Genomic DNA, 24,396 nt, shown 5'->3' with positions numbered 1-24,396 from the left:
CAGATGTAGTTACCATATGGTAATGAGGTAATGCTTAATATCAGTACTAATCTTGTAACTCAGAGAGAAAGAGATAAATATGTTCGCTAGGGCCTATAACACGACTTTAGATTTTTAGATTTATTTTTTTATAAAAGTTTTCAACTTTTCAAAATCTCTCTTTCATCAAATATTTATTTCATCTGGAGTAACATGCTAACTAACGAACATCATATTTATCGAAGTTGCTCCATTTCACAAACAATGAATGGGAAGAAGTCTACAAAACAAATTTTAACTCTGAAATCTACAATAAAAATCAAACATACGTAGGATACACAGGCAACTTTTATGTACACGGAGTTTATTTTTGTAATCTTGGCAACGAGGGTGTTATCAACCTTAATTCTGAGGATGTTAAGTCTCTTATTTCATCCAATTCATTCGCAAACTCATCTAGCAACGGCGAAGGCGGGTCCATCTACATCATGCAAGGTCAAAGCTTCATTCGCAAAGTTTGTAGTTTTGGATCCAAATTTACTGGCGTAGGAAAGTTCTGTTATATCGCAGTTTCATATGATTCTACTAGTATCAATGAAATTCATGATTCGTCTATAACATATTGTAATCAAGGAAAATTAGACGGTTTTAATTCAATTTATTTAGGATATGGCAGTAATTCATTTTTCCAAAACAATATCACGAGAAACCATTGCGAAGATAATACAGCTTTTGTAATAGCATATGGCGAAGGCATAATTTCAATTAAATATTCGATTATTGATGAAAACTATGCAAATTCCAGAATTTGCTTTACTAAATCCAAACCAACAACATATGACAGCATTGTTTTCACAAACAACACTATTTCTAAAAATGATAATTCTTTCCCTGGAATGCTTCATTGTCAGAGTAGCCATGTTACATTTGAAAACTGTTTCATTGAAAATAACAAACAAAACGGGTGTTATTTGTTTGGAACCTTAGATGATTTAGATTCAATTACAGTCTCTAATTCATATATTGATTCACGAGAAAAATTATATTTAGAAAGTCAACAAGTTACGATTGAACAAAATAAAGACATTTCAATTGAACTTCATCTTCATTCGACAGAACTCTGTCCAACAGGAAATAATTATTTTGTTTATATTAACAAAGGGAATAAATTCATTTCGGGGTTTATTCATCTTAAAGGAATAGGTGAATCAATGACTTCGTTTTTTTCTTAATTTTTTTTTGAATGAGTATTTTGAAAATCTTTTAATATTAATATTTGAGAACAAATTACTTATATAATCAAATTGAGATATTGAATAAGTATATATGATGAAACAGATGAATTTTGTTATCAATTGTTAAATGAAAGAGATTTGGAATTTGAGTTGAAAGACTAGATAAAATTGAGTTTCTGTCTTTCAAAGAGTAAACCGAGAAAAGACATGCTTGCAACTTCTGAAAGGATCAAAAAGTTCTGAAAGAATATTGAATATGTCTGTTGTGGCACGAAAACTAAGAACTAAAATAAAAACAACTCAAATAGAACAAAAAATTGAAATAAAAGATAAAGTTCTATTATTAGCATTAAATTTTGATAAATATTTTTTTAAAGGATATACAGTTAACCTGTAAATATTACTTTTTATTGAAATAAAAAACAAATATTTTATTCTATTCTAGTATAAAAAAAAATAATAAATTAAAATAAAATTACAAAAAAATTAATTTCCAGACATATCTCTCATTGCTTCAAGTGATCTATCAGGGAAATATCTATTCATTGCTATTTCCGAGTTAAGCATTGCCTGTTGTCCAGACAAATCGTCAAGATTTGGAACGTATTCGTCATCATCCATTTCTTCTTCTTCCTCTTCTTCTTCGTCGGAATCATCTGCTGGATATCTGTATGGTGAACCTCTTACGCTTGACGAATTATCATCAACTCTTGCCAAAGCCGATTTCGCGGGTCTGTATCCTTTCTGATTATTCGATGGGTTTATGGCTTTCTTGTAATAAGCCCTTGCTTTCTTTTCATCTTTTTGAATTGGTCCTTCTCCCATTTCGTAAATTAATCCCAATGCGTAATTCGCCTTTGGATTTCCTTGTTTCGCTGCCAACTCGAAGTAATAAACAGCTTGTTGTATGTCTTCATCCAATGTATCACCATCTGCAAGCATTTCAGCATACCTGTACTGACTTTTTTCATCTCCTAAATCAGCAGCCATTTTGTAATATTCAGCAGCGGTTTTGACATTATCTGTTGGCAAACATTTATCCAAGACACAAAACTTTGCGTATTTCCTCATCGCTTCAACGTATCCCAAGTCCGCCGCGCCTTTCATCAATCGTGCAGGCAATAATTTATCATCTGACATGAACTTTCCTGTTAAATAATAATCAGCGAGTTCGTAATACGCTCTTGGTTCGTTCTGTCTTGCTGCGTTTTCCAAATAAGTTTTTGCCGATTCAGGTTCAGAATTTTTGATGTGTATGGCCCATCTCGTTTGTGCCAAAGGATGACCAGCGTCTGCAGCCATTTTCATGAATTTCTCAAGATCGGAGTTCCATTTATTCCCTTCAGCTAATTTCATGTCGACATATTTATATGCTGACTCTGCATTGTGTTTTTCTTCTGCAGATCTTTTGAGATAACTGTAACAACCGTTTTTATCGACATTGACACCTTTTCCTTCTCTTAGTATCTGAGCGTATTGAACCATTGCTCTGTCATCACCTTTATCTGCCGCCATCTTGAAGTATTTTGCAGCCAAAACAGGGTCATCGACTTGAACTTTTCCTGATGAAATGAGATCGCTGTAATGTGTAGCTACTTCTGTATCTCCCATTTCAGCTCCAAGTCTTATAAATCTTAGTTCATCGTATCTGTTGAACAGAGATAGTTTGTTTTGTGTTATAAGTTTGGCCATGATCATTTGCGCTTCGTTGTTTCCTTGATCACTAGCTCTGGTAAGCAATTCAACGATGTCTTGCTTGTTTTCTTCGAAAGCTTTGTCAATAAGGTATTTCGCATATGATAACTGTGCTTGACTTTCGCCTTGCCATGCGGCCAAACATTGATAATGGGCCAAAACAGAGGGGTCTTGGTTTTGAAGAGTCCCGTTCATGATGTACTCGATGACGGTCTTCTGGGCATTCAAATGACCTTGGTCCGCGGCTAATCTAAGATATTTTTCGGCTAATTTCGGATCTGTTGAAACTCCTTCTCCGTGTGCATACATTAGACCGAGTCTGTACTGTGCATCTTGGTATCCACTGTCCGCGGAACTAGTTAAATAGGCAATGGCTTCATTCAATGACTTAGGTTTCGAAACCATGTAATAAGATGCCTGATATTGAGCGTAAGGGTTGCCTGCGTCGGCCGCAAACCTGAAGGACTTGAGAGAGGCATTCTTGTTTACTGAACAGCCTCTGCCTTTTCTGCGATTTATGGCATTTAATAAATGGGCGTGAGCATCTCCGGAATCTGCAAGAGTTCTGTACTGATCTGCTAGCGTATGGTCATCTTGCATTGGAGGAATGGGTATTGGTGTGGATTCAACTCTTTCTACCGTTGAATTTGAAATTTTATTGACGTATTTCGTAAATTCAGTAATATCTGTTCCAGAAAATACAACGTGGTCAGAAGACATTTGGTTAATGATCTCTTCGATGGTTGGACGGTTCTTTGGGTCTGAATCGATACATTTTTTGATTAAATCAATCATTGGATCGCTGGAAGCATTGTTAACGAATGATACTTCAAATTTTGTTGATTTGTGAAGTAAACATGCAAGAATACAACCAAATGAATAAATATCATAAGGTGGAGCGAGAATTTCTGTATTATCTGTTGGTAAAAATGATTTAGATGTGTTAGCATCTATATCGCTGATATCATAAAGCTCTCTAAGCCAAAATTCCGAGATTAATGGTTCAAATGTTCGAGAAAGAAACACATTTGATGGCGTAAGTAGTCCATGAATAATGTTTTGAGAATGTAGAGCTTTAATACCTTGAGCAATTCCATATGCAACAATTGATTTTTTCGTGACTGTCCAAGAAATTGGATGTTTTCCGCGTTTTTCCTGGTCAATCATTGAAGAAACAGATGAATTTAAGAAATATGGCATTGTATAGCGAATATATTGATTGTCTGAGAAATCAAATTGATATGTACGATGAGGTGATGCTAAACAAGCATGAGAAATCGTAGAATATTTCTTGTAATATTCATTTGCATCTGTTTTCTTTGATTTATCTGTTAAGTCCCGCTTAAATTTCGATAAGACAAAAATAAGTCCTCTCGAAAGATCTTGAACTAAATCTGTTGAATGATTCTTCTTATCTGAGAGTTGCTGGATGACTCTGAGCATTTCATCAGATGGTGGTGCTCCCTTAGTCATCAGCAGAAATAATAAAAAAAAAAACTTTTTTTTTGACAAAGCGGGAAATTAAATTAATATATAACATATTTGATATGCTAATCAAAATAGAAATCGTCTACCTAAGCGATTCAAATTGAAGTTTCGATGAGATTCTGCTTTTGAAATTTTGCTGAAATTTGATATTCCTTTAAAGTTATTGAAAACACTCAAAACATTCATATCTCATAGTAGGTATTTTATTATCAAGATCTCAATGAACATTTAAAAAATGAGTACTTTACAAATCAGAATGCAAAAAATGTTCAATCATAAAGATCATCGCGAATTTCAAAATCTTTAACAGTAATAAGGATTGCCCAAGATATCCATAGCAAGCTGGCCCAATGAAGAATGTAGGTTTCTTATATCGATAACCATTATCTTTAAGATGATTGAGAAAACAAGTAAATTTATTTCATGGTCATTTTCCGCTTCCAAAAAAGTAACATTTTTATTCCTTATAACCAATCAAATTTTTATTAGGGAACATAATGAAAAATTAAGTAACACAAAAGACAAATTAGTTTATTTTTGATGAAATAATGGTATTTTGTTTAACATAATAAAATAATTATTTTTTAATAAATAAAAAAACAAAATCAATAACAATATATATAAAACAAGAATAATATATTATAACAATCTCTATTTCATTGGTATGACGAGTTCTGGCATTATTCCAGACAAGTTATTCTGATCTAAAACTCTTTTTCTTATCATTACTTTGTTCAATTTCGCAACTTTTATCATATCCAAAGCATCAGTAATGGCAGCGCCCCAGACTTCCAAGAAAGGATGTTCCTTACCAGGAATACCTATAATAACATTACCGAATCCAACAGACGAGAAAGCATCGACATCAACGTTTTTAGACAAAGAAACTTTTCCTGCTTCATCAAACATTTGTCTTATAATCAAAATAATTTTGTGGATGATGTAAGGAGTGAATTCCATTTCGTGACTGAAATCAGTACCGAAACAATACATCGAAGCATGTGTTCTATAGTATCTAAACACTTTAGATTGAGAGATAATGACATCAAATCTTCTGAAAACTTGATCAATGATTTGCGGCGCTTTTTCTCCGAAGTCTGTTTTAACTCTAACGATTGCAACAATTCCACTTTTTGTTTCTTTGATGATATTCGATCTTTTTAGCTGCGTAATTTGGAAATCTTTCATAATCCATTCGTTTCTGATTGTTATTGGCAATTTCCTGTATTTCGCGAGGAAATTCGAGTAATTTGCAAATTCAGCTTCAGGAGTAAATATCAAAATAAGCTGCGAAAAGTGTTTTTGTGTTGTATAAATTGGGAAAATTGACAATTCATAATTAATTTTCATATTCTTTCCTTTTGCAGTCAAAATATGATCAGAAACAGAATTAATTGATCCCAAAATCTTATAAGTTCTTATTGTATGGAATTCTCTATACGCGAATTCATTAATTAACTGTCCAATCTTTTTATTTGTTCCTTCTTCGATGAAACCATCTTTTAATATCTCAAACAAACTCAAATTATCCTTGAATTCCTTCGAAATCAAGAAAATTCTTGATGCTTCATCATTAGAATATAACAATTTCAATTCGCAATCAATAATCATTACAGGAGTTGTCATCTTATCACAGAATTCTTTCGTACAATTTTGCAGCTTCTTTTCTTCTTTTTTAGTTGATAAATCGAAACTTTCTTCAATTAAATCAGAAATTGTGCAATTTCCATTTATCATTTTCGCATTCGACAAAGTCAAACTCAAAACGAAATAAGGGATATCGAAATGAGTCTGCAACATAAAGATATAAACAAGATAAATAATAATTAATATAAAGAAAATAAAATGAAAACAAAAATATATAATTGGTTGATTAACAACATTAGAAGTTGATGCTTCAACAATTTCTGTTGATGTTTGATTGACTAAATCAACAATTTTCGTATAGAAAGAATTAAATATCAATGACCTAGTTGCTCCTGATAATGTTGTATTCGTGTTATTGATAGAAATCAAAACATTTGACAACAATTTCAAGAAAATTGAGGATTCTTGTTCAATCAATGTTTGTGAATCCGAAAAAATCTGGAAATACTTAGGAAAACAAAGCTTGCAAAGAGGTGTTGACTTTCCATACTTCGTGTCTGAATGATTGGACATCATTTCTAATGTTTGTGATATCTCTTTCAAAGTGTCAGAAATGTCAGAACAACTTTGATTTCTTATTGTTAAAATTGAGTCTAAAGATGACTTTGACATGCATAACTCAAAAGAAATCAAGTAGCCGTAGCTTTCTATTCTATTGTTCATTGTAGAAATGAAACAATTCATAGAAGAAACTGAAAAAATAATCGTCAAAACAGAAAAAATAAATAATAACAAAGTTGGTAAATAAACTAAAGAAAGGAATGGTAAATAAATGGGCTTAGTTATTGTCTCGTCATTCTTCTTTGCAAGAACAAATTGGTTCTCAATCTCTAATGATGATTCTGACACTTTTTTGTAAAAAGCTTTCAATTTTACCAAAAAACTTTTTGACACTTTTTTGAGTTCATAATAAAATGAGTGTTCTCTCTTGTAACCAGCGTGGAAGAGGATGATTATTATAGCAAGAACGAAGAGATACAAGAAGGAGTGTATAAGGATAAGGATTCCGGCCTTATGATGAAGAATTACTTTGGGATAATTCTCGGCTGACGAAATTGCCTGGTAAAACTGGGAATTGAACTGATGTAGATGTTGTACGTATCCACAATACACTTGCTGTGATATGTTCAGCTCTTGTCTGTACGATCCCATCAAATCTAGAACGGTTTCATATAAATATATGACGTTTTGGTAGAGTTGCTGGAAAATAGTGGTGGAAACATCAACGTTGGTCCCGGACATGAACTTATATGTGTGTTGGAAGTAGTAGGAATCGTAAATTGAAAAATGATATCTTCGAACTTCGTCGAAAAACAACATACAGTCGTTTATCGTGTTCTTTATGTAGTTAAATGTGTCCTGTGTGTATAAGGAGTCGTCTCTGTAAGGGTCGTCGTATAAAATATCAATTAAAGGTCCAAAACTCGTAATATTGGCCAATTGATGCAGTAATTCGTAGGTATTAGAGATAGAATTGGATGTATGTATGGCGGTTCTGTAATCGCGCTGTATCATGTAAGTAAATACGATATGAATTAATAAAACGCCAAGGAAAGCGAACCACATCAAGATTCCTTTACGGGAGTATGAGTACGGGCCTTTCCTTTCAATGAACGTATCTACTTTCCTTTCTGAAAAGTCGTCCGCGATATCTTTAAATTTCTGAGTTCTGTTTGGAGATTTCTTTAAAGTAGAGGTGTATTCGTACTTAGACTTGTTGTCTGTTACAGATGTGTTGTCTTTTTCGAATGGGCCGTCGTAATTAATATTTTGCCAAAATTCGATTTCTTTTTTATGATAAGCAGAAGGACATATGGTCAGGAATATGTTGGAGATGTTGTCGATGTATGGGGAGTTCAGAAACATCTGCATAAACACGATAATCCTCTGAAAACATTCACTGAAAATATCGTAACTTCGTAAAGTATTGAACGATAGAATATTGAATGACTCATTGAAAATTAAATCCGTAATTGTTATGAGGGAATCTGAACATTTTTTGAGACAGTTATAAATATCTAATGCGCAAATATGATGCATTGATATAATATCCTCTTTTGAGCATGGGTTCGTCATTCTTTGGTGAATTTCGCAAAATACTTCATCGCTTTTGAGATATCCTGATGGCTTTGTGACAACAGAGCGTGGGAAATGAGGAAGAGACATCTCGCTAACGCATAAATAGTAACTGACCATTGTAGATTCGCCAAATTTTCTTTGTAAAGCTTCTATATGAATACATTCAAAAATTTGTGAACAGCCTTGCATAGCAGCATAAGCGTAGATCTGAGCTGCTGTAGTTGGCGAATTTACCTCGTCAACAAAATCTGGAGATTGTATCGCAATTCTTGCCTTCTTTTTGAAATAGAATAGAATAACTTTGTGTATAATGGCAACGACAATTGCAAAGGCTACGTTGATACAGATGATTGTTGATTCTGAAACGAAATTTGTAATAAAATTGTAACAATACACGGAAGTACCTATCGTAAGTGAAACTATGAAGGTAATTGTTCCCAAAAACCTGCAAGTTATGTATGGCTTTGCAAAAAATATAATTCCATAAATAAAGGAAAAAGTTCCTGGGAATAAGAAGTAATATGAATTATTGAATATATAACCGATACTAGTAAACAATGGCATCAATACAAAGTAAAGGAAGTAAGGTAAGTATAAAATATTTTCTGTAGGATGAATCGAAAGTAAAACAAAGTTGTTAATGAACATGTACTTGAAACAACAGAAAATATTCATGAATAATACAGTTACTGCAAAAAGAATTATATCGCTACTTTCAACTTCGATTACTAAATATCTGTTAATTACTATTAAACATTGTAAAATGATCATCGGAGTGAAAATGGTATGTAAGAATGTATCGATTATTATATACAAATAGCCAAAGAAAGGTTTTACGACGCCTTCTTTTCGATAAGTAGCCAATGAATAGCAATAAATGATGAAATATGCGATGTAAACGAAAAATATATGACGAATGAAATCGAAATTGTTGACTATATCCGCATTTATTAAAACAATTTTTGAAAATAATTGCAATAAAGACACTAAATTTTCAAATTCGATTTTGTGAGTAAGTGGAAGGATGGTAAATAGATAGTTTTGGATTAAGAGAATGATGAGAACGACGTAATATACAAATTTTGGTAATGGACACCGACGAATTAGGTAAATTACAAAGTTAATTGGAACCTTCTTGTTAAGTGTTGCCTTAAAGTTCTCTAATGGGCTACTTTTACTATCATTCTCTCCATCCATTTAAAATAGTAACTAAAATCTATAACGATAGAAAAAGTTCAATTATTTTTATCAAAAAAATTTTCATTATTGACTATAGTGTTAAATGATGATTCTGGGTATTAAATTTGTCACTTTTAGTAAATTTTTATTACGACACTTTTACAACAAAATATGAGAGCATTTTTTATTTCATTAGATAAATTTTAGCCCGAGCTTAAGCATATTCTGATTTGAATCAGTGATGTATAATCTCAATGCTTACTCCACCCTTCAAGATTCTAGTTGATAATTGCAATTTTGCTAATCATCTCAGTGAAAATACTTTTTATCGTTACTCCATAAAAAATCGTGTTCTTCATGTAAATGCTACCTTAGTTATTGAGATTTAATTCCTAAAATGTATGAAATTTATTCAAAATGATGTTTCTTTCTTCAACTTCTAGACAGTTTCAAGGTAAACTATTATGAGTTTGATTATATTTGGCATAGATATATACATAATATTCATAAATAATAAAATTAATCAGATATATTTTTGTTAAATTTGAATAACTTTCTCAGAGTAAACACCTCAGCAATACCATTCGATACAACTAATTTTTGTATATAGTAAAAGCTGATTACTTTCCTACTTTCTATATTATATCGGTGCGTAGCGCCAATAGAGATTAATTGAAAAATATTGAGCATAAAAAATGAACGTTTTTCATGAAAATAATGAAATTTATGGAAAACAAATAGTAATTCTTCCTATATCAAGTGAGTTCGAAAAGGAAGAATATGAAAAGAAAGTAAGTAAAGCTACAAATGTTAGATTTTTGAATTATCCAGATTCAACTAATGGATTATTAACATTTCAACCATTAACAGAGGTTAGATGCTTAGATATGCGAGGAATTAAACTTACTGCTTTACCGCCAGAGATAGGTCTCCTTACAAATTTAGAATATTTAGATATTAGGGATAACTGTCTTGATTATTTACCTCCAGAGCTTTCGGAATGCTTAAAACTTAAAACTCTACTATATTCCGGCAACAGCCTATTCTATGTTTCTCAAATTCAAGCTCTTAACAATTTAAGACAGACAAATCAAGCTGAAGATTGCGCTCCACAGTTCAAATGGGCTGTTCAGAACGGCCAGTTCTCCATTATCTCATGGAATATCATTGCTCAGCATGAAGCTAAACAATCTCGCTTTCATTCCACGCCAGCACGTTATTTAGCATGGGAATACAGAATGGAGCACATTTTGAACATTGCCCAAATGCTGAAGCCAAGTCTCTTTTGTTTACAAGAAATCGAAGAAAAATCTCTTCATGAACTTACAGAAAGGATGAGAACAATTGGATATGGATGTGTTTCATCATTTGGCACAAGAACAAGAATTCCTGGTGCTCCACATTCAGGAATTGCGACATTTTTCTTGACCGCAAGATTATCAGTGGAAAGAACTGTTACAATTCAGTTTAGTGACCTTCCTGCAAATGAACAGATCACAAAACTGCAGCTCCTTGAAAATGATGCTATTTTCCAGTTGTCAGTTGTCAGATTACAGGGCCAATCTTTTTATTTGATCCATACTTCACTATTTCCAAATCATTTCGACTCGAAGATCATAGAAGCACAGATAAATATCATCTTGGACAGAGTTAAAGATCTTTCTGTTCAAAAAATCATTTGCGGAAGCTTTGGCTTTGAACCAAACTCAAAACCTTTCAATCTCATCAAAGCAAATGACCAGTTTAAGTGCGTGAATTATACAACGCCTGAATTTTTCACTCAATGGGAGAACGACGAAATGGTTATTTCAGATTATATCTTTGCCTCTTCTCAGATGTATCCAACCGGAAATCTCGTAACAACAACTCAAGAAGATGCAAAAAGTTACCATCATTTCATGCCAAATAACCAATGGCCATCATCTCATCTCCCTATTGGAGTTCTAATTGATATTAAGCTCAGCAACTAAGTATTGAATAAAAATATGTTTGTTTATATAATCATACATCATTGACAAATTTATTATTTTTTAAATATGAGTTCACATTTTTCATTATTGCATGTGCAATTTTTATAGTGATTTGATCAATTGAGAAATTCTAAAAAGTGTATTTTATTATTACTAGGTCACTAAATTCTATGCAAATGTAAATTCCTCCCTAACTCAGTTGGTTAGAGTGTCAGACTGTTAATCTGGAAGTCGTGTGTTCGAGACACACGGGAGGAGATTTTTTAATATTTTTAAAATACTATCTTCATATTACCTTTCTTTATATCATCAGATGTAATCACTCATTAGAGTAATCTTAACAGAGACAACTGAAAGCTTTACAACAGTTTAATAAAGTTCATATTTTATTAATTTAATATTCACAACTTTTTTTGATGAAACTCAGCCATTTCTTTATTATTGCATGCACATGCGCAATGAAGCGGATTTTTTTCATGAAGAGAACCTACATTGATATCACAATAGTGTTTACTTGAAAAGTTATAATCAAAAGCTTTTTTTCTCACTTTTTAGGACTCAATTTTAGATAAAAAAAAAACGAGTAATGAATTTAACATAAATAAAACTCCCATGTTTAAAATACTAAATTTATCTTCTTCCAGTACGACGCTGTGCCATACCTCCGTGACCGCCTGTGCAATTAGGAATATGCCTCCTAGCTTGCTCTTCACCGAACTTTCTGCCGCAATGAGGGCACTGAACTCTATCATCATCGACCAATTCGATCTTTGGCATCTCTGGTGGCGGGCCAACAGCTTCACCTCTTTCAACAGCATCTTGATATGCTTGCAGTTTTCTTGCAGCACGCATAGCTTTAACAAGTTCTTGATGTTGAAGTTTGTACTTTGGAACACCATTGATTGTTTCCTTCTTTGGTTTTGGTTTGTTCTTAGAGACCTTTGCAAATGATGCAGCTTCGCCTTCAAGACGTTGTTTGGAAGAATCGAAAACTTTTGTCTTTTTCATCGATTGTCTACGGCAAATTTCTTCATGCTTTTCAATTCTGTCTGAAGCGAATTTTCTGCCGCAATAACTGCAAGAAACACGATCATCGTTGGCATCTGCTTCTGCAGGTGGTGGTGCATTTCTACGTAATGTCTTGTTAAGTGCGCCTCCAGCTGATGGTTTCTTTGCAGGAGCAGGCTTTGGAGACTTTGGTGGTGTATCAGCTGCAGCTGCAGCTTTTGCACGAGCTGCTTTTTCGCTTGGTAATGTCGGTCTCTTCTTTGGAGCTGGTGCTGGTTCATCGCCACCCATATCTCCATCATCCATTGGTGGTTTTGATGAATTCGATGATTTTGGAGTAGGTGCTTGTTTTGGTGATACATCTTGTTTTGGCGCTTGAGCTGGAGATTGCTTTGGAGATTGTGCTTGAGGAGGTGTATCAATGCTACGAGATATATTTGATGTACTCTTCCTAACATCCTGAGTTGATGATGGAGAAACGTTATTTGAAGCTTCGCGCCTACTGGATTGTTTTCCAAATTGTCCTGAACGTACATCTAAAATAAACTTCTTTAAAAGGAGTCTATGACCGATTTTAAAGACGCCCATTTCTTTAAGGTGGGATTCTTCGAGTAAAGGTATAACATTTCCGCTAATTTCGTTGGCTCTGAAGTCTGTAGCATATTGGTCAAGTCCTATCTCTCCTAGGTACTTAATAACATCGTCTACACTCCATTCTAAAACAGACATTTACTTTTTTACAATAATTTTATATAGAACCTTAAATATTTGATTCAAAATGTAAAATCAGGAAATTAGCCGATATCATATATCAAAGTAACCATTTTATAAGTAGCAAAATCCAGAGGACAAAAGGAAATAGAGGTAGGGCAACGATAGGTCAAAAAGGCTTCTCTGATAGATTTCCTTGCCTTTTGGATATGCTATAATATATAGCCTAGCATGATAGGATATGATGTCAAAAGTTAGAACATAACTTAGGATCTTGAGAAAAATGAAAAACAAAAATTACATAAAAAAAGAAAAATTTTATCTAATTTGTTTTTTTGGACCGAATAAGTAATTTTATTGAATTTCAATACGACACATAGATTTTATTATTAGTAATAAATATAATTGTTTACTATTAACAAGGAACCTAAACTAATGAAAATTTGATTTCAAATATTGTATATGATTATCATAGATTACCAAAATATATTGCTATTTATGAGGATATAATATTGATTATTAGTAAATCGTATAAATTTAATAAATATACCATGAATATTGAATGAATTTCTTGATTCATAGGGGTAAAACGCGCTTTTATATGATTTAGACAGAGAATTTATGAGATGTAAATAACACAATAAAGGTTTATATTGAATATTTTCTAAAAATAAATCGAAATTATAAAAAACAATACATTTATTCATTGAAACTACTTGGACAAATATGAAACAAGCATTCAGGCAATACTTTTGAGACTTCAACGCATCTGATAATTTTTATATAACTTCACCTCTTATGCTTAGAGTGGAGGTATTGAGATCGTATAAGTATAGATGAGCTCACATTCAGATATGATGTGTGAACTTCTGTTTTCACTGCAATTTTTGAATCAGAATAAACTCAAAACAAGAATAAAATGATATACTCACTCTCTAAATGTGTTCGAGATTTAAAGTTGTATGAATAAAACGATTCATCTTTCGAAGCCTCCCATTTAATGAGAGACTTCGAAAGATGAATGTATTCATGTAGATGAAATACTATATATGACCATGTGTGATACTAAAGATATCAAAATGTTCATTTTTAAGTGCAATAGAAGGGTTATCTCTCGTAAAATCTCAATTTAAGGAAGATTTAGAAAGAACTCCTTTCCTAAGTAGATAGTGTGTGGTTTCTGTCTTTTGGTTGATCAGGAACTATGAAATTAAGTCGGACAGAAAGAAGTTCTTTCCAAAACAGACTCCAAATGAGTTGTTCGAAAAGAACTTCCTTCTGTATATGGATAATTGTAGTTACCGCACTGAAGTATGTGATTGTGATGATGGAGTTCTCGATAAATCTAAAATCGGATTAAGATTAATTGAAAACTCAAGTAATTCTTTGAAATCTTGTGTTGTCTGGCACTATAATAACCAAAGAATGAGAATATTATGTTGAATGATGAGTACGTGTGCTCGGCATTCGCCGAGCGAATTGAGTTTAACGTACTATGAAAAGTGACAAATTTGGGCTTTTTTTCCTAGGGTTATGATCTCTTCCTTTCTGCTCAATACGACAGAAATGAAAGAATGAATTTGTACTCCCTAATTGATTACTACAATCTGTATCTATCTTTAACATAGAATTAGCTGCATTGTGATTTATACTCCAGAATTATTCAATTTAAGATCAACCTCGTAAATTTTAATCATATTGCACCAATACTCCTACGTTGAGATAAGAACATGATTATACATACCAAAGCCCCATATTAAAAATCAAAATTTAGCACCTCCATTATGCAACCACATTATTCGTCGCAAATAAGTATATTTACGCATATTATGATGCATATTCACACAACTCGTATACATGAAAAGTTATTAAAATCAGACAAAATTATTGCAATAAGGAAAAAAAAACAACTTTATTATATATGTTAGTAATGAATTACAAATATTTCTACAAAGAATGCTCAATACTTCATATAATCTTCGAATATTTCTTATTACAAGTTAATACATTTTGACTCGAACATGATAAACAAAAGCTGACACGCTGATTACTACATTTATGAAAATATAGTACGTTTCCATTCATCTGTTTACTTGTTTTTGTTGGAATAAAATCATTTTTTTTTTCTTTCATGAAATAAGAATTTTGCTGCGAAAGCAATATCTCTAACAATAATTAATACATTACGTCAACTCTGGAATGAGTATTTATCAAATATGATATCAAAATCAAAAATTAGTTGTTTTTTATGAGTAAAAACGATGTAAATTGATTATTTGACTAATTATCAAATACTTTGATTTTCCAAATTTTTTTCGAAATTGATTTTTTCATGTGAAAATTCAAATTGTTTAATTTCATTTTTGAAATTTTGAATTTTTTTTGGAATTTTGAGTTGATCAATTCAGCAGAATTGATAATGCTATTGCTTTAGGGCATACCACAAGGTGATGAATAAAAGGTGAACATTAACAAATTATTTTAAATCACAAATATCATCCTCATCAACTTTAATTCTAAAAAGAACTGTACTGAATTATGAAAATGCATGATTTACATTATTAAAATCTTTGAATGAAAATAGTACAAGATAAGTTTTTATTCATTTTTAATTAGATTTAAACGAAAAACTACTCCATATTAAAATTTAAGTCGAGAAATCGTATTTTGTTCTTATTTGTTAGCATTTTGTAGACATTCTAATCTTGAATTAATTTGTTACATGATATTATTAACAAATTTAACTGAAAAAATATGTTAATATGGAATAAACCATGATTATATAAGCTATCAATGCTATATATACATATGTAAAAGATTCATATTAACTCAATTAACAAAAATGATAGATTTTCATAAAGGTTCAATCTAGGTTCGTCCGAAAATTTTGATTTTTATATAGAAGACATAGTTTCATATACATAATTAAATTTTCAAACAAATTTGATCATACCATTTATTAAGCAGGATAGTATATTAATTACTATCAGTATAAAAATATAAAAATGATTATATTTAATTATTGCATAATTTAGTCAAAGAGTTATAAGCCTCAAGTGATCGTTATCACCTTCAATGCACGTATACTTTATTGATTCATAGATATTTAATCTATGTTTGACATGTTGTTGTCGTCATTCGTTTTGTTCCCATTCTTCCTAAGTTAGAATTAGAGAATACACCATCCACATCATCTAATTTGGTCCTCAGCGATAGATTGGTTCATTTTGGAGGAGTCCCATCAGACAGTTTTCGAGCACCAAATATCAAATTTTAATGTATACAAATCTTTAGTGATTTATCTCTTTTATGATGAGTAAAAGGTTTCTGCTCATCAACATTTGATTTCCGACATATATGATTTCTAATTGCAATTATTTACTTTCTTTTTATAACCTAACTCTGTGACTCATACCATAAATTAATTATTGGAAAGTGTCAATATGTTTGGCACAACGCATGGCGGAAGATACCAAACCATGCAGGGAATATGATACGTTTAAGATCTCCGAACTTTTTTTCCAAAAATTTTCTATCATTGCCCTACCTCTAAGGAAATCTTTTCAGATATAATCAAGCCTTCCTCAACTAGATGCCATGCCATTTAGCTCACAAGATGGTACAAGCTTTCAGCATAGGTGTTTTTGCGATACGAAATCAAAGGAATAAAGAATCGAAAATTTTAAACGGCTATTGAAGATTTTTTAAAAGTTTGATATTAGAACCATATACCAACAATATTGTTTAATTTGAAACAATTTTAATTTCAATACCTCCACATAAAAAATGTTAACTCCTCGCAGCCTTCGACAACAACGCACTTCTAACCAAGCTAACCAGAAGGAATTTGCAGGTGTAAACTTATACAAATTCGATTTTCGTGATGATGATCCCAAATTCGTTAAAATACCGAAAGCAGATCCTAAAAATCCACAATCTATCGAGCCTATGCTCAAACTTGCTACAAAATCTCTTGAGCTGAAGAGACCAGCGCAGCAGCTATTTACAGAAGATAATCAGCCAATTACAGAATTTTCACAAATTCAACAAGACATGAATATCTACGTTTCTTGCACTGCTGCATACCAAGATGAATCAGATCAACCAGTATACAAATCTCGCCTTCCAAAAACATACGCAGCCGGAAAGAAAACACTGCCACTTGTACCACAACCAGAAGTCAAGCCAAAACCAGAAGCATATCAACATATTGCAATTGCAGCATCACAGTATACAGTTAAGGAAAATCTAAGAGATTCACTCTTAAGTTTGTATAATTCTTTATCCCCAGCACATAAATCGCAACTTCCATGTGCAGCAGCTCTTCAAAAGTTGTCTGATGATACGCAGCAGTATTTAGTTGAAGATTCATTACTTTCTCAGTTTATTGGACCAACAACTGTAATCAGCGATACACCACTCGGCCAACAAACAACACAATGGGCAATGGAACACCTCAAGGGCTTAAATCCAGAAGCTTGCCGCTTTTCGATAACAGGTCCTTCTCAATCTGGAAAATCAACTTTACTTAACATTCTCGTTTCTCTTTTCTATCAGAAATTACAAATTTCTCAAGAAACATCGCATTACTTGATCTTTCCAATTAATTGGCAACTTCAACAGATTTATATCGAAGATATTCCAAAGCTTTACAGTATTATCGTGACTACAACACTTGCTTCTCTTCGTGCTTCATGCATGAGATTAGTTCCAGTAATTAATACTTTCCAACAATATCTTACTTCACTTATTGAGATGCCGCTTCTTCCTGCAGTTCCTCCTCCATTACAGAAATTCCCAGGCTTCCCAACTACATTAGTTCAGCAGATTGGATCCCAAATCCACCGCACATGGAATAATCCAGAGGGATTTGAAGATTTCCTTAACTTAATGTTCTTACTTCCAGATAATCTTGCTAAATGCTTTGGTTTCAATAACGCTGTTTACGTTGTTGACCATTACGACGCATGTTGTCTTGCAATTGAGGCTCCTGAGAAGTTTACAGCCCAGAAACCATTCTCTATCCCTGCATCCTTCAACAAAGCTCTTAATGTCTGCCCATTCTTTGTTGCTTCTCTTGATGATGGAGAATTCTTCAAATACTTCGATGTCGATAGCCTCCATTTGAAGACAGAATACATGATTAATCCTGATCCAATGCCAGATATATTAATTAAAGATCCACAGATGACAATTAAACAATCAATGTGCAATGGATGCCCAGGTTACTGCGCTCTTTACAAGAAGGTAGTCAACTTGGCCCGTGAAGCTGAAGAGAAAATGGCCATTAAAGAACAGTTTGCAAAACTTAGATCTGTTGTTGACATTGCAAGGCAAGAAATGCTCCATCAACAGGTCTACAAATTGTGCATATTATTAAAGGAAGTTAGTGAGGAATTTATTGACGCCGGTAAACTCACGAAGATTGGTGAATTACAAGAACTTAATATTACAATCCACTGATATTTCAATGCTTTTTTAAAATAACGTATTTATTATTAATTTAATTATTTTTCTTATATATTTTTCCCTATTGATTTCGTTTTTGACTTAAATTCATTTCGAAATCCTAATTTCACATCATTTTTCGGATAAACCAATCATTAAAATATGCTCCATATGTATAATATCAATGAATCACCATGAATTTATCCTTTGGAGTCTTGTTATATTCGTTTAGAAAAAAATATTATTATAATGATTGTATTTATTTATTCTAACACCAGTAAACTTGTAATATGAAAATAACTGCTGTGAAAAAACAATTTATTTCGCGTCAAACCAATGCTGTTGAGAAGAAACTTGGCGGAACTTTCTTTTATGGAGTTTAAGATCTGCTGTACTTCCTGGTGGTGGGAGGGGAGCATCCGGGCCTGGATAGTAGTATTTCATTGCAATCATTAATTGTTGTGGTAAATCAAGGGCTTTATTTTGGGATTTCCTTTTCTTGGCTTTCTTTGCAGCCTTTTGTTGAATCTGCTTTTGCTTTTGTTCGGAAACTGTCTTGATTAAATTTTCTGCGAGTTCTTTAGCTTTATCTACATGTTCTTGTGTATCACCTATGATTGTCAGTTTTGCAGGAGCATCTTCAATCTGATTTAGTGTCAAGGATGGAGTTGAAACTAAAGATAACTTACATTTTGATTGCTCTTCGATATATCTAAGATATGATCTATTAGGACCTTCCATATTAGCAACTACATTAAAATTCTGTGTACTGGCAACTCCTACGTCTAAAGTTATAGTTATGAAATTATCAGTCATTATTTTGACAGTAAAAAGTGACAATTATTTTGATTCTCATATTTCTCTTACTTTTCCAGCGATAAACTCTTCAATTATATAAGTGTTCCTTGATTTCAAAGAGATTTTTGTACTCAGCCAATAAAATTGCCTTACATATACTCTGATTTCAGGAATAGAAAAAGTTCCTTAATTGATAAATAAAAATTTAACGCTAAAGTTGATACCATAAGTCGAAAGTTATATAAAGACTCGGCTTTATCTATTGCAGCCACATTTTTATATAAGTTTATAACTTACGTATAGCCCAATGAGCACTAGACTTGATCATTCTGATGCACAATATGAGTTAAAATCTATTAGATATAATAAAATTCTATCATTATCAAGATTATTCTTTTTGTTTAAAAATTGAGGTTTATAATAAAAGAATGTCATAACTTAACGACTATCTACTATTTTAATCAAAAATAAGAAGTCATTTCCGAAATTGTAATTATTTTGAACATTTTGTCTATATTTTGTCAATATATTTTGTATCTATGTCTGAAACATGTTTTTCACACGCTTTCCATAAATTTCAGACAGCCATACCCTTTCAAAAGTTGTCATTTGGAAATTTTAACACAAAACCGACATTTCACTTGTTAAGCGCTTTTTACTTTCTGATGGCATCTAATGACATCAGTGTATGACATATTTTAATAACAAAAAAGTATAACAACCATAATATGATCTATATAATGCATTATAATAACTTTTTATCGACCAAAAATGCTAACTCTTCACCTTAGAAATTGAGAGATAAAAATAATATCAGAAAGTGATACAACAACAAGATAATAATTTATTTAATTTTTATGGATATTGTCCTTCAAAATACTCTGAAAGTCTGGATGCCAGTTGTTCTCGTTCAGCAATATCATCCCATATTGAATCTCTCGCATCAATCAGTTGAATAACTACATCATATATATCTTTATTTTTAGTTGCCATCGTTCTAACATGCACCATAATTCTGGTTGAAAAAGCACGTAATGTTACATGATCACAGTGCACTTTTGATGCAAAAAATGGTAATATTTCAAGTGCTGATAAAATTAAGTCTTCTTGCTTGAGACATGCATAGTAGAAATCTTCAATTACATTAATTAAGTAAAAATGATCTGGATATCCATCAAGAAGTATAGGAATTGATCGTATCAACCCAATATCTAAGATTACTTCGTTATTTCTGCCAATAAAGAAATATAAAAACATTATACTAGTTATTACATATACAGGACATCCATCTCGTCCTAAGTTATTGATATTATTAACAGCATTTATGATCTGATTTTCAAATAATTCTGCTGTTTTGTCATTTTGAAGCGTATGATAAGTTAACCAAAATACATTTTTGACTTCTTTCGGAGCATCGTCAATATCGACAATGAAATTAGAAAGATATGATGGATCAAAGATAATAGTTTGAAAAATTTCGATTCTTGAACACTTTCTTAACATTTCAAGGGTGTTTTGCAGAGATAACATAAACGAATGACTGTTATAATCAATTTTCTGCTTTAATTCGTTAAAAAATTCCAAAATTTTAATGAAAAAGTTTCTTTCAAAGAGATATTTTTGTATATCCTTACAATTTGGAGATTTAGTCAATAAATTTCGAAATAATATTAGACAATCTGGATATTTAATGAATTGAAATAGATGAATTATTCCTTCGAACAGTTCCGAGTTTGACAAGGTAAGGTTTTCGACAAATATACTTGACAAAATAGAAATCAGTCTCAAAATTTGCTCATATTTGAATTTTTCATCCAAAATTGCTTTTATATACATGATAGTACGTGAACCTTCATATATTAACTGGCTTAGAGGATTGTGTGAATTTGAACAAATTAAAAAAGCCATTGAAGATTGACTTCCTTCTTCGATATGAATCGCATGACGAAGAAGTCTATCACTATTCTGGTTTACAACGTCTTCTACATTTGGAAAGAAGTTCGATTCTCTATTTATGTAATCTTTGTAAACATAAGGTGTATCTAGCATTGTCAAAAAAATATCATTCATTAATGAGGGTTTTAAAAAAACCGCCGTTTGATGAAAATTGAGAGCCCATGAATACTTTTTGACATTTTCAAAAACTTTGAAAGGATAAGTCAAAAAAGTGTCAAAAAGATTACAAATATATACTTTCTGACGAACAGACTATCAGAAAGTGCTCAAGCTGCGGTTTTGAATTTCCGATTTTTTTTTGACTTATCATCTTTATTGGAAATTAAAAACCGCAGATTTCAAAATAAATAAGATAAACAGAATCAGTAGGCCCAAAATATGAATGGTATGATCTTAGTTTGAAAAGTTACTAAAAGAATAAAAAGATTTGTGAATTACGTTTTAATTTCAATAATTTTTATCAATTAATTATAGTGTTATGATTTACATATCAAATTTAATTTCAAATATAAGTAAATATCAATATTCATTATTTGTATTTCAAATTTAAGTATAATTTGAGCTTTTGAATAAAACCATAATACTCCCAGCTTACGTGATTATAGTTTATTATGTAATATCCTGTTTATCAGGTAAATACCCTTCATTTCCTGGTATCATCGTCACTTTTATTTTGGTGGTAATTTTTGTTTAAATCATAACTCGATGAATATCGTGTTCTAGAATACGAGAATAGCATCACTAGTTAGAGCACATACTAAATATAAATACTTTGTACTTTTTATTTGTTTTTGATATCATGACCTAATGAGATAGTTTAAGGAAATAAAAGTCATATTAAATAAATTAAATATTATTTTTATACAATGTAGTATCTATTTATCATATTTTTTATGAATTTACTAAAGAAAAATTTTTGCATTTCAAAAACGTTGATTCCAGGCTCGCATCAAAATTGGTATTTACATAGTATGATTCGTGCGAAAATATAATTAAAATCCAAAAAGGAGATTCAACCAAACCGTTTAACCGCCAAAAATGAAATATTGCCAAATACAAAAAGAATTAAGCCAAACAAATTTACAATGTATGTACTATTTATTTTTTATACTTTCAATATTTTTTAATTTTTTTTATTAAATATTAGGTTTTGGAATGATTCAGTTATGTATTCATGTAAATCCTATAGGTAGAAAGCATCTTTGAGCTTCAAAATTTTGAAATCTCTTAACAATAGTGCCAATTCAGTAGCATATTTTAAAACTTGGATTAGTTTGGTATTCTTTAATAATATATGATGACATTGAAGAATAATGAGCTTAATCTCTAAGGGCATCCGGTTTCAAATTTCTGACAAAAAAATTTGAAAATTGTAGTTTTACCATTTTAATTTTACCAATATACGATTTACTTAATAAACTGCTACGAATTGTATTTAAAATGATTTATTGTAAAAAATCTTTAAAAACTAAAAATTGGGGATTTGGGATTGAAATATCTTTAAAAATGGCTAATATAATGATTTAAAATTATTTAGAATAAAAAATATTCAATACTAATAATAAATGAATTAAAATCTATATGCTAACTAACAAATTCAAGTAATTTTAGATTTTATGTAGCAATACTAAACATTGTGATGAATACTGATACTATTTTTTCTTTCTTAGTACAAATACTTGTAAATGACTGAAAAATGCTCAATCATTCCAATTGTTCATTATCAACATATTCTTTATGAATAGACAAGGATATGAACCCAATAAAATATTCTTATGTCGTGGAAACATTTTAAATTGAATTTAATTTAACTATTTTAACTTAAATTTGAATAAAAATCTCATAAACTTTATTGCTTATGATTGGATTAAGTATCAACTATGAGCTGTCAATATATTATTAATAAAATATGATGAACAAAGATTTGCAATAAAATTCAATTCAATATTTGCATTATTTAGGAGGTTTAGTTATGCATGAATATAGATAACGTTTCTCCCAAGTAATTTGTGATGTTTTTTTGATATGGAAGGAATAATTGAAGATTATCTTTGAAAATAATTGTCCACTTAATATAAATACAAACTATTGTAACCATATGTGTAAATCTTATTGGTATGTAGATAAATTTAATGGTGAATTTGTTTATCTATTTTGATAAAATTCATTTTTTCATTCGATAATTTTTCAAATCATAGTCATTATTCATGTATATTAACATGGCCTGTTTTTGTGATTACTACATATAATAGCAACTTTTTGCTGAATGAATAAAAAATATCTGTTAATTACTAACCGAATTACTATTCTAGAACTACAAAAAATATTTTGATGCAAATCTATTCATTTTGTGAGAGTTTTGCAATTTTTTCAAAATTTATAGTTTGAGATGATGGATTACCCATGAATTTCGAAAAAAATCAAAATGAAAGAGTTCTTAATATAGAATGTTTTTGATATAGAAATCATGGCTAAATTTTGAGTATTCATTGAAATATATGCATTGAAAAATCTTGTAAAGTATTCAAATTTGCAGGTTTGTTCGAATTTTAAACTTAACATACAATCGTTTTGAATGATAAAGTATATTTTTTATTAGGGCTGTACAAGATTTAAAAAAACATTGCCGGGTTACCGTAGAGGCCTAAAAAAATCGCGCCTCGGCGGCAAGCCGCCTCGGCATTAAGAATGCGCATCTAAATTTTTATATGTCCTTCTTTCTTTTATTTTTCCCTTCCCTTCCTTTTCTTTTTCTTTTTTTCCCTCCTCTTGCTCTCATTTACCTTTTTTTTCCTTTTCTCATCATTTTTCAAAATTTAAAATTTTTATCAAAAATCTTGCCTATAAAAGCAGATTATGGAACCTTTTAATGCCTCTTAATCAATATTATACAGCATAAAGCATATTAAATGAAAGTAATTACGTATAAATTTATTTTATTATCTTATTTATTAATTCTTTAGCATGTATTGTTTAATATTAACTTTTCTGTACATTAAATATGATATCTCCAAAGTATGAATGCCTTTAACGAAACGAAAACTTAATTTTATGTTGAATATTTGTCACAAACATTAGATTATTAAAATATATGTTGGATATCCCTTAGTATGAGACTTCATGGACTCTTGTTGTCTAACGTGAGCTTTGGATTGCAAGCTTGCTACAGCACTAAGTATTCTGTGGTTAAAAAAACCACATGA

At 31.1% G+C, this 24,396-nt stretch overlaps 7 protein-coding genes and 1 non-coding gene across 8 annotated transcripts, besides 2 other annotated features; 4 read left to right on the top strand and 4 right to left on the bottom strand.

Annotated features, from left to right (window-relative positions):
* Positions 1-150: 150 nt before the first annotated feature.
* Positions 151-1,510, top strand: TVAGG3_0565020 (uncharacterized protein; the record flags this gene model as incomplete). The annotated part of the gene is made up of 1 exon (XM_001581820.1): positions 468-1,211. One exon carries the CDS (start codon positions 468-470, stop codon positions 1,209-1,211), a length of 744 nt encoding a protein of 247 aa, XP_001581870.1.
* Positions 1,511-1,629: 119 nt separating this feature from the next.
* Positions 1,630-4,385, bottom strand: TVAGG3_0565010 (ERAD pathway; the record flags this gene model as incomplete). Its single annotated transcript, XM_001581821.1, has 1 exon — positions 1,701-4,382. One exon carries the CDS (start codon positions 4,380-4,382, stop codon positions 1,701-1,703), a length of 2,682 nt encoding a protein of 893 aa, XP_001581871.1.
* A 279-nt stretch (positions 4,386-4,664) lies between these two features.
* On the bottom strand, positions 4,665-9,651 carry TVAGG3_0565000 (uncharacterized protein; the record flags this gene model as incomplete). Its single annotated transcript, XM_001581822.1, has 1 exon — positions 5,049-8,312. One exon carries the CDS (start codon positions 8,310-8,312, stop codon positions 5,049-5,051), a length of 3,264 nt encoding a protein of 1,087 aa, XP_001581872.1.
* A 346-nt stretch (positions 9,652-9,997) lies between these two features.
* On the top strand, positions 9,998-11,299 carry TVAGG3_0564990 (poly(A)-specific ribonuclease protein; the record flags this gene model as incomplete). The annotated part of the gene is made up of 1 exon (XM_001581823.1): positions 9,998-11,272. The coding sequence occupies one exon, from the start codon at positions 9,998-10,000 to the stop codon at positions 11,270-11,272; it is 1,275 nt and encodes a 424-aa protein (XP_001581873.1).
* Positions 11,300-11,456: 157 nt separating this feature from the next.
* Positions 11,457-11,530, top strand: TVAGG3_0564980. Its single transcript has one exon. It is a non-coding gene; the product is annotated as a tRNA-Asn (tRNA).
* A 345-nt stretch (positions 11,531-11,875) lies between these two features.
* On the bottom strand, positions 11,876-13,037 carry TVAGG3_0564970 (C2HC-type zinc finger-containing protein; the record flags this gene model as incomplete). Its single annotated transcript, XM_001581824.1, has 1 exon — positions 11,903-13,009. The coding sequence occupies one exon, from the start codon at positions 13,007-13,009 to the stop codon at positions 11,903-11,905; it is 1,107 nt and encodes a 368-aa protein (XP_001581874.1).
* Positions 13,038-14,437: 1,400 nt separating this feature from the next.
* Positions 14,438-14,485: a mobile genetic element.
* Positions 14,486-16,025: 1,540 nt separating this feature from the next.
* TVAGG3_0564950 (P-loop containing nucleoside triphosphate hydrolases family) lies at positions 16,026-18,479 on the top strand (the record flags this gene model as incomplete). Its single annotated transcript, XM_001581825.2, has 1 exon — positions 16,778-18,454. The coding sequence occupies one exon, from the start codon at positions 16,778-16,780 to the stop codon at positions 18,452-18,454; it is 1,677 nt and encodes a 558-aa protein (XP_001581875.1).
* A 182-nt stretch (positions 18,480-18,661) lies between these two features.
* On the bottom strand, positions 18,662-19,255 carry TVAGG3_0564940 (RNA-binding protein, BLOM7 family; the record flags this gene model as incomplete). Its single annotated transcript, XM_001581826.2, has 1 exon — positions 18,758-19,255. The coding sequence occupies one exon, from the start codon at positions 19,253-19,255 to the stop codon at positions 18,758-18,760; it is 498 nt and encodes a 165-aa protein (XP_001581876.1).
* Positions 19,256-23,789: 4,534 nt separating this feature from the next.
* Positions 23,790-23,981: a mobile genetic element.
* Positions 23,982-24,396: the final 415 nt, after the last annotated feature.

Source organism: Trichomonas vaginalis, chromosome II (assembly GCF_026262505.1).
Source record: "Trichomonas vaginalis G3 chromosome II, whole genome shotgun sequence".
NCBI lineage: Eukaryota > Parabasalia > Trichomonadida > Trichomonadidae > Trichomonas > Trichomonas vaginalis.
This window is presented reverse-complemented; position numbering and strand designations above follow the sequence as displayed.